The 8,275-nt window shown below is 59.4% G+C and overlaps 1 protein-coding gene across 6 annotated transcripts in view; it reads left to right on the top strand.

Annotated features, from left to right (window-relative positions):
• Positions 1–6: 6 nt before the first annotated feature.
• Adgre5 (adhesion G protein-coupled receptor E5) overlaps positions 7–8,275 on the top strand; it is a 14,163-nt gene continuing 5,894 nt past the window's right edge. For 2 of the 6 annotated variants that reach the window (XM_010613437.2, XM_010613436.2), the window contains exons 1-10: positions 7–51; positions 2,358–2,408; positions 2,543–2,656; positions 3,330–3,485; positions 5,081–5,203; positions 6,095–6,217; positions 6,725–6,871; positions 7,305–7,451; positions 7,540–7,589; positions 7,700–7,777. In XM_010613437.2, the coding sequence (XP_010611739.1) occupies positions 27–51; positions 2,358–2,408; positions 2,543–2,656; positions 3,330–3,485; positions 5,081–5,203; positions 6,095–6,217; positions 6,725–6,871; positions 7,305–7,451; positions 7,540–7,589; positions 7,700–7,777 (1,014 nt within the window). In that variant the 5' untranslated portion in view covers positions 7–26. The remainder of the gene's footprint in view (positions 52–2,357; positions 2,409–2,542; positions 2,657–3,329; positions 3,486–5,080; positions 5,204–6,094; positions 6,218–6,724; positions 6,872–7,304; positions 7,452–7,539; positions 7,590–7,699; positions 7,778–8,275) is intronic. The other 4 variants (XM_019205932.2, XM_010613438.2, XM_019205933.2 and 1 more) reach the window with 4 other exon arrangements.

The following is an 8,275-nucleotide window of genomic DNA, read 5'->3' as shown; positions in this document are numbered from 1 at the left end:
TCCCAGCGTCCCGGCCGGCTATCGCCATGGGAGCCCCGCACCAACTGCTCGGTAGGAACCGCGCCCTGCGGAGGGTGGGAGTGGGGGCCACGTGGCCAAGGCACAGACTCTGCGCCCTTGGGGCGTGGGGGAGTTCCCGGCTTTGTGCGGAGCCCACGTGGGGGTCGCACCCCAAGTGGGGAAACTGAAGCTTGGGGAAAAGAAAGGGCGAGCTAGACGGGGAGGCACACGCCCATCACGCCAGCACTCGGGAGGCTGAGGCAGGAGGATTGAAAGTTTGAGCCCAGCCTGGGCGACTTGACCAGACCCTGTGTCAAACAAAAGTTAAAAGAAAGAAAAGAGGCGCAGGGCGAGTGCTGAGACCACCCTAGTGGCTCCTAATACAGAGCTCAGGCGGGACTGGTGCTTGGGCCCCCCCCGCCCCGCTGTCCCGCCTGACTCCGGGAGGGACGGGCCTCACGGATCCCATTGGTGAGCCGAGGACTGAGCCCCGGCTGGTGGGATCTGGCTGGGCCGAACCTGACTGCTGTCACTTCCCTTCTTGCCACACCCAGGGTGGCCCTAACCTTGTGGGGCAGCCGTTGCCCGAGCGACAGGCAACACCGAGGGTGGAGAAATGACGCTGGGGCGCAGGGACTCGCTGGGGGGGAGGGCAGGCTGCCTTAGCAGGTGGCAGCGCAGTGCCCTGGGCTCGGGACGGGGACAGGAACCATGTGGGGCACGGTTGCTGGGGTCAGCTGCCCGGGCTTGGCTGGCTGTGTCACAGGGCCGAGGGACAAAGCCCGGGCGCTGTCCTCAGCTGTGAAATGGAGCCGGCCCTGGGTGTGCTGGCATACTCCCGACCTCCCAGCTGCTGGGCAGCTTTCATCCCAGCCTGGGGCCGCTTGTGGAGGGGCTGGGCGTGTGGCTCAGTGGCAGGGCTCCCCAGTACCAAAACGTTAAAATCAAAAGGAGCAAGGTGGGCCTCCGTGTTACAGGAAGAACTAAGCCCTCAGTAGTTCATTCTTGTGACGGTGGTGAATTCCCTCAGGTCCCTTGCCAGGCATCTGGGGTCCTTAGCAGGAGGCACCCCAACCCCCCCAGTGTCCCCAGGCAGAGACCTTCCTGCTCGCCTGAGAATGAGAAGCAGATGTCAGCGGATGGCTAGCAGCTCTGCCCTGGCTCCCGTTTGACTGAATTCCCAGTCCCCAGATGGGGACGCCCTGGCCAGATGGCTTCAGGGTGGGCGAGGCAGCCTGGGCTGAGTGTTGGGGTGCCAGGGAGCGCTCCCAGGCCGGGACTCAGCCCTGAAATCCACCTTCTCCAGGCCCCTCCTTCTGCGTCGTTTGTCCTGGTGATCCTCCAGGCCTCAGTTTTCCCATAAACACAGCCCCACTCCTGGGCACTGCAGAGCCTGAAAAGAGTGGTGTGTGGCTTTGGGGAAAGTGATAGATTCAGCCCAAGAAGGTCACTGCAGTGTCCGTGGGAGAGGAAGTGTGTCCTGGCTGGACTGACTTGGCCAGGCCCTGCGGCCAGAGATGAGGAAGAAAGCGGAACTCTGGGCGCTAGGGAGGCAGTGGGGTGGAGCTTCAGCCTCAGTTTACCCCTACTGGGAGAACTAAGGCTGGGGGGACTCCACAATCCCATAGATGAGTGCTGGGGGACCCCATCCAGACTCCTAAACTGCACCCATAGTACTGGACCCAGGAGCCATGTGTCCCTGGGCAGTTAGTCACCTCCCCTCGGCCCAGGAAGTGACTCACCCATACCCTGGGTCCCCAGCCCTCTGCCCATACTGTGCTCCTGGACCCCCAGGGTTATTGGGGTCCTTGAAGTCTTGCCCCAGTGCTGGGACACGATGACATAGTTTTGTTCCACTGCCCTGGCCGGGGTAGCAGCAGGGCCTCAGCCCGAGCCTGTGGTGCCCACAGCGTCTTCCTGTGGGGAACAGGGTGAGATGTCGCGGCTGGGTCCCTGAGAGCTCAGCTTTGGGAGCTGGGCCAGCACTCGGCCCAGAGGCTGTTGGTTTTGTTTTTGTTCTGTGGTGCTGGGGACTGAACCCAAGGCCTCATACTGAGCTCCCTCCCCACCCTCTTTTTATTTTTATTTTGAGATGATCTTGCTAAGTTGCCCAGGCTGGGCTTGAGCTTAAGACCCTTCTACCTCAGGCTATAGCACCCAGGCCAGGAGAGCAGGCAGCTGAGCCATGACCACCTCCCCCAGGGCTCAGGCCCCCCTGGAGGTGACAGGGGACAAAGCCCAGGTCAGGGCCACCTGCTCCCCTTCCCTGAGCCGGGGAAGGGCAGGCACCACCCTCACACCCATCTCTCCTGGGCCTTTTCCCGCCCAGCCCGCTGACACTGCCCTGTCACTTACAGTGCTATGTGTCCTGCTGAGTCTGTCGGAAGCCGGAGCCCAGGACAGCACAAGTGAGTGGCGTGTGGCCCACTGTGGGGACCTGGCCCCTCCTCGTGCCCTCCGTGCCCTTGGCCCAGGGATGGAGGAGGTCACAGGGGAGGCTCAGGGCCAGTCTTCCCTCTGATCATGGTCTCTTCTCTCACAGACTGTGCCTCCTGGTGCCCTAAAGCCTCCAGATGTTTGAACAGTTCCGCCTGTCGCTGCAACCCAGGATTCGGACCAGCTGAGATCATCACCAGCCTTGTGGAGAGCTGTGACGGTAGACGCTGGGGGACAGTGGGGGTTGGAGGACCATCTGGTGCCAGCAGGGGAACATAGGGAGAGTTGGGAGGCGCAGCCTTTGACCTTGTGACTGTCACTGTGAGCAGAGAGATGCTAATGGTGATGCACGCCTATCATCCCAGCACTCTGAGAGGCTGAGGCAGGAGGATGGCAAGTTTGAGCCCTGCCTAGGCAATTTAGTGACTTAGCAAAATCTTATCTCAAAACACAGAAATTTAAAAGGGGGGAGGGTAGCTCAGCACTCCTTGAGTTCAATCCTTAGTATCACAAATAAGAAAGAGGAGGAGGAGGAGGAGATGAAGAAGTAAGTAGGAAGGAAGAAAAAAAAAAAAGTAAGGAGGTGGCTTCCTAGAAAGAGAGGCACTCAGCAGTGAGTGATGAATCTGTGCCTCAAGTTGTCTTTAGGACTGGGGAGGGGGATGGTGAGGTTTTGGCCTGTCCCTCACCTTGTTACTGTGCCCTGCGTCCAAATCTGAGTGTTAGCCGGGGCTCCAAGATGTGCAGAGCAGATGCATGAGCTTCAGGAATGGCTTGCTCTAGCTGCAGCATGGCCTTTGCAGTGCAAGCCAAGATTCCTCCCAAAGGATTCCAACTCAACCTAGGCCCTATGCTGGGGATAGGAGCTGACTGTTTGTCCTGCTGTGTTCCAGACATCAACGAGTGTATACCTCCCAGAAGTGTGGCCTGTGGAGAATTTGCAGACTGTGAGAACACAGAGGGGAGCTACCAGTGTGTGTGCAGCCCGGGCTATGTGCTCACTTCTGGGAAAACAATTTTCAGCAAGGCAGAGGAGAACGACTGTCACAGTAAGGACCTCCCCATATCCCACGGCTCCCCTTCCTGAGGTTTGGGGGCCTCAGAGTTGGCCCTGCAGCAGCTAAGGGCAGGACCCTGGTGACGGGGCTGAGGTGGGACAGGTGTGCATGCGGAGTGGTGGGGCAGTACAGAGCCAAGGGCTCCGTCCCGCCTGCTGTCTGCCTGCTGTGCGAGTGACAACGCTGGCGCACACAGGAACCTTGTTGTCTAGTGACATCTGGTGAGGATACTGTGATTTTGTGTAAAGGAGAAAAAAAGAGGGAAAAAGGAGTCCCCTTTTTTTTTTTTTTTTTTTTTTGCAGTACTGGGAATTGAACCCACGGCCTGGGACTGAGCTGTACCTCCAGCCCTGTTTTAAATCTTCAGACAGGATCTTGCTGAGTCATTAAGTTTCCCATGCTGGACTCCCAACTTGGGACCCTCCTGCCTCAGCCTCCTGAGTGCTGGGGTTACAGGTGTGCCCACTATGCCTGGCAACAGTAGCTTTGTTTTTGTTCTTTGCATGACAGTGGACAGTTACTTGCCTTCTCTGTGCCTGGGGTCACCCATCTATAGAAAGAGGAATGGTGACTCCTATCTCATAGCATTGCTGAGAAGGTAAATGAGACCTGAAGGTGTTTAACTGCTCTGTTAGCAGCAACCTGAGGATTGAGCCCAGGGCCTTGTACATGCTGGCAAGTGCTTGCTACAGCAGACTTCTTTTGTTGTTGTTGTTTGTTTTGTGGGTTCCTTGACTCTTAGGATCTGACTTCTCCTGGATGGGTGATCGGAGGGCCTGCAGAGCTACATGCAAGGCTTAGTTCCTCTCCGGAGCTGGTGGCAGGGATGGGTGTGGAAGCTGGGACTCCCCAAAGAGAGGTTAATGCCAAGTTTGGAGATCAGGGAAGGGAGGCTGAGGCTGAGCCAAGAGTCCAAGGAGAGCTGCAGCCCATGTCCCAGGCCTGTCCCTCCCGCCACCTACATATGCAGACAGCAGAGGATGGCAGAAAAGGGACCTGCCCCACAGGGGCGCTCCAGCCACTGCAGTGCTGGTGAATCAGGAAACAGAGACAGCACGGGGAGCAAGAGTGGTTTCGGCCCCTGGGGCCCCATAACCTTGTGCAGTGAGTCAGCTGTCCGTGGAGACCGTGGATGCTCAGCACGGCCCGTGAGGGTGCGAGCCTTCGGGACAGAAACAGGATGGTGCGACTGTTGGGGCTGCTGTGTTAGAAATACGCCTGGGCGGATGGGGCGGCTGTGGCGGGACACAGAATTGTGTGGGCAGGGGCAAGGTGACCAAGGGCCCGTGAGCCCCCAGTGTGTGACACAGAGCGGCACCTATCACCTGAGACCCCGTCTCATCACTGGAGGATGCATCTGCCTGAGTCACAGCCCCACGGTGGCTGGGACTTTCTCTGGGTGTCATTTGGACCCTCTGAATACCTGGTCCCTGTGTGGTCCCCGAGATCCAGAACCCTCCACTTCCGGGAGGTCAGAAGGTTCCATCTGTTGCCATCGCATTTGCATCGCTGGAACGGGTTGTGCCCAGGATGCTCCGCAAGGCTCGCACGTGCCCATTTCAGCCAACTTGGCACCTTCTTCCCAGTCCCAGCAGTGGCCCAGACGACGCCTGCCACTCCGGTTTCAGCCATGCCCGGAAACCTCCCCGACTTCCCGGCCACCGTGGACCCAGGAACTCAGTCTGGATGCTCTGAAGGAAGGACAGAGGGTAGGCATGCAGTCCCCGTACCATCCTGCCCAGGTCCCCACCCTGAAGCCCCAGTCACCATTCCTGCTGCGGGCACAGGAAGAATCTGGACCAGGACAGGTGGGGTGGCATCGAGGCCTGAAACAGCCTGAGTTGGGTGGAGGAGGACGCTGGAGTCTGGACCATGGTGACAGGGCGGCTCGGAGGGGACAGAGACAGAAGCCAGGTCCCAGTCTCCCAGTCTGCGTCTCAGTGGAAGGGGACACAGAGATGGCAGAATGGCCTCCTGCCCACCCCAGCGGCACCTGCTCCTTGTCCTGGCTGCCTGGACATAGCACAGGGCTGAAATGCAGATTGTCACCACCACCCGCCTCTGCGGGCATCATGGAGAGGACCCGGCTGGACCCTGCAGCCTGGCGCCCACATTGTGGTTCTCTGTCCGTGCAGTTGAGCCTCCTGGGGGACTCTGACTTCCATGGAGTTGATGGGGCTAACAGTGCTGTCCTCTGAGGTTGCCACCATTCCCAGGGGCCCTCGGGTGTGGGACAGCAGCCCTGGTGGAATAAGGCCACAGGCCAACACTTCATGCCAAGATGGGCGTCTCCCCTGCACTCTGGTCTCGGGAGGCCTAGCTGGGCTCTGCTCCGAATCCTCAGGCTGGGACACGAGTGGTCGTGAGGTCCTTGCCCCTGCGGGGAGCTGCCTGGGGGGGCAGCGGGCACTGGAGCTGGTGGCTGGGGAGGCCTCAGCGGCTTCCGGCCACATCTGGACAACAGAGTCTGGGCCACCGCACTGACTGTGGGACGCCTCAGCCCAGGGAGGAGACCTCCAGACGCTTCGGTGCCGGGAAGCCCGGCCAACTCCGAGCCCAGAAGCTGCCTACAGCTGCAGCGTCCTCCTCTCCTCTTCCAGATGGGAGCCAGTGGACAAAGAACCGCAAAGTCTGCCAGGGCATTGTCAATGACCGTGGCGACTGCGTCAGTGTCTGCCCACCGGGGCACAGGCTGACTCCCGAGGGCCCGAGGCGGTGCACAGGTAGAGGTCAGGGAAGGTGCACGAGGCTGGCCGGAGCTGGGCAGGCACCCAGGCAGAGCCCGAGCTGGGGAGGGTGGAGATCAGCAGATCCCACGGTGCTTCCCACAAGAGGGCGGGGGCTTAGGGCCCAGGGGGCCCTGGTAGAGCCCCCGAGACATCCCCCTTACTTGGCACAAACGAGAAGGAAGTGCTACTTCCAGTGCTGAGAAGGGCGGCCTCCGCCATGGCCAGGGCAGGAGCAGAGACAGGGTCAGGAAGTCCAGCTGCCACTGTTCAGTTTCCCGCCTAGTTTCACTTCTTAAAAACTGAAGATACGCCCTGCCGTGCCCCTCATGCAGGGAGGCCACCGCCACAAGGTGCTCTAAAGGTGGGGCTGAAAGTCACCAGGTGGTGGCCCATGCAAGAAAGAGCCTCGGTTTGGGGTTGTGACAAGACGGGCAGGGATGCTGAGTTGGGGGAGGTGTGAGCTGGTCAGGGCCAGGTCTGATGCCCCAGCTTTGTCTTCAGATGTGAACGAATGCACCTGTGGACAAAACCCGTGTCACATCTCCGCCCACTGCCTCAACACTGCGGGCAGCTATATGTGCAAGTGCCGGCGTGGCTGGAAGCCCGTTCCTGGATCCCCCAATGGCCCCAGCAACACTGTCTGTGAAGGTCCGCAGCTCAGATGCCACAAACCCAGAGTCGCGGGACCCACAGTCCGAATACCTACCTGATCGCTTAATTAACCGAGCAGAACCAGTGCCAGAGGTGCCCTCTGTGCCAGGCACTTCATCTCCTGAGAAAAGACCTCGGTCCCAGAAAGGAGCTGGAGAACTACGGGGAGGTCCCTGGGGCACCCCAGGCAGCACCTGATTCCTAACTGGGAGGAGAGTCTCAGGATTTTCACGACCTGTACACCTACACAGGGCCAGCCTGGGGCGTGCGTCTCCTCTCCACTCTTCACGACCCAGTGCCTGCCCCTCCAGGTGTGGTCACCAGGTGGCAGCATCTCCAGCCAAGGCGGCACTGCTGTCCGGAGGACGAGGTGGAGATAGAATCCTGATTGGGTTGGGACAGGGCCTGACCTTCTCGTTTGTGTCCCCAGAGGTGAATGAGTGCAACTCCGGGCAGCATCAGTGCCACAACTCCACCATCTGCATCAACACCCAGGGGTCGTACAGGTGCCGCTGCCGCCAGGGTTGGAAGCCACTTCCTGGGTTCGCCAATGGGCCAAAGAACACCACCTGCAAAGGTATTTAGCCTGACCTGGCCCTCGCTAGGATCCCTGCCACCTGACCCCCCCAGAACTCTTGTCTTCATGAGCCCTGTCCTGTCGCCAGCAGAAATCCTCTTCCCTGCCTGGACCCTGCCCCCGGGGATCCACAGCAAGGTGAGCAGCCCCGTGGACCTGAGGATGGAAACCCCTCCACGTGTGCGCCCGCCCCCTGCCCCGTGCTCCCCCAGCCCTCAAGGTTGTCTCCCCCGTGTCCCCGCCCATAGAGTCTCTCCCGCTTCTTTGACAAAGTCCAGAGCCTGAGCCGAGACTTTGAGCCCCGAGTGGCCGAGCAGACCATTAAGGTAAGGGTAGAACCTGGGGGGCAGCCGGGGCGGCAGGGCAGACTGGGGGAGGTTCAGTGGGGGAGCAGCCCTCAACCAAGGCAGGCCTTCCGATCTGACTCGTGTGTAAGACGTACAGATGTATATGCCCATTTTATACACATGCACGCACACGTGCGTGCACACACACACACGAGGGTAATAAAGGCAGTAGAATGCAGCAGTTAAGAACCAGAGTTGGGCTGTGCTGTGATATCTACCCTTGTAATCTCAGCTAATAGACTGAGACAAGAGAATGTCAGATTCTAGCCCAGCCTGGGCTCAGGGAGACCCTGTCTCAAAATAAAAAATAAAAAGGGGGTAGAAATGTAGCTCAATGTAAAGGCCCTGCATTTAGTGCCTAGTACCGGGAAGGAGAAACAGAACTAGAGTTGGGCCACCGAGTTCAAATCTCAATGCCACTTGCTGTGTGAGCTCAGGCAGAAGATTTCCCCTCTTGGCCCGTTTCCTTATCTGTAA

This window comes from Fukomys damarensis, unplaced genomic scaffold (assembly GCF_012274545.1).
Source record: "Fukomys damarensis isolate Sample0158 unplaced genomic scaffold, DMR_v1.0_HiC HiC_scaffold_30, whole genome shotgun sequence".
NCBI classification, from domain to species: Eukaryota; Metazoa; Chordata; class Mammalia; order Rodentia; family Bathyergidae; genus Fukomys; species Fukomys damarensis.
This window is presented reverse-complemented; position numbering and strand designations above follow the sequence as displayed.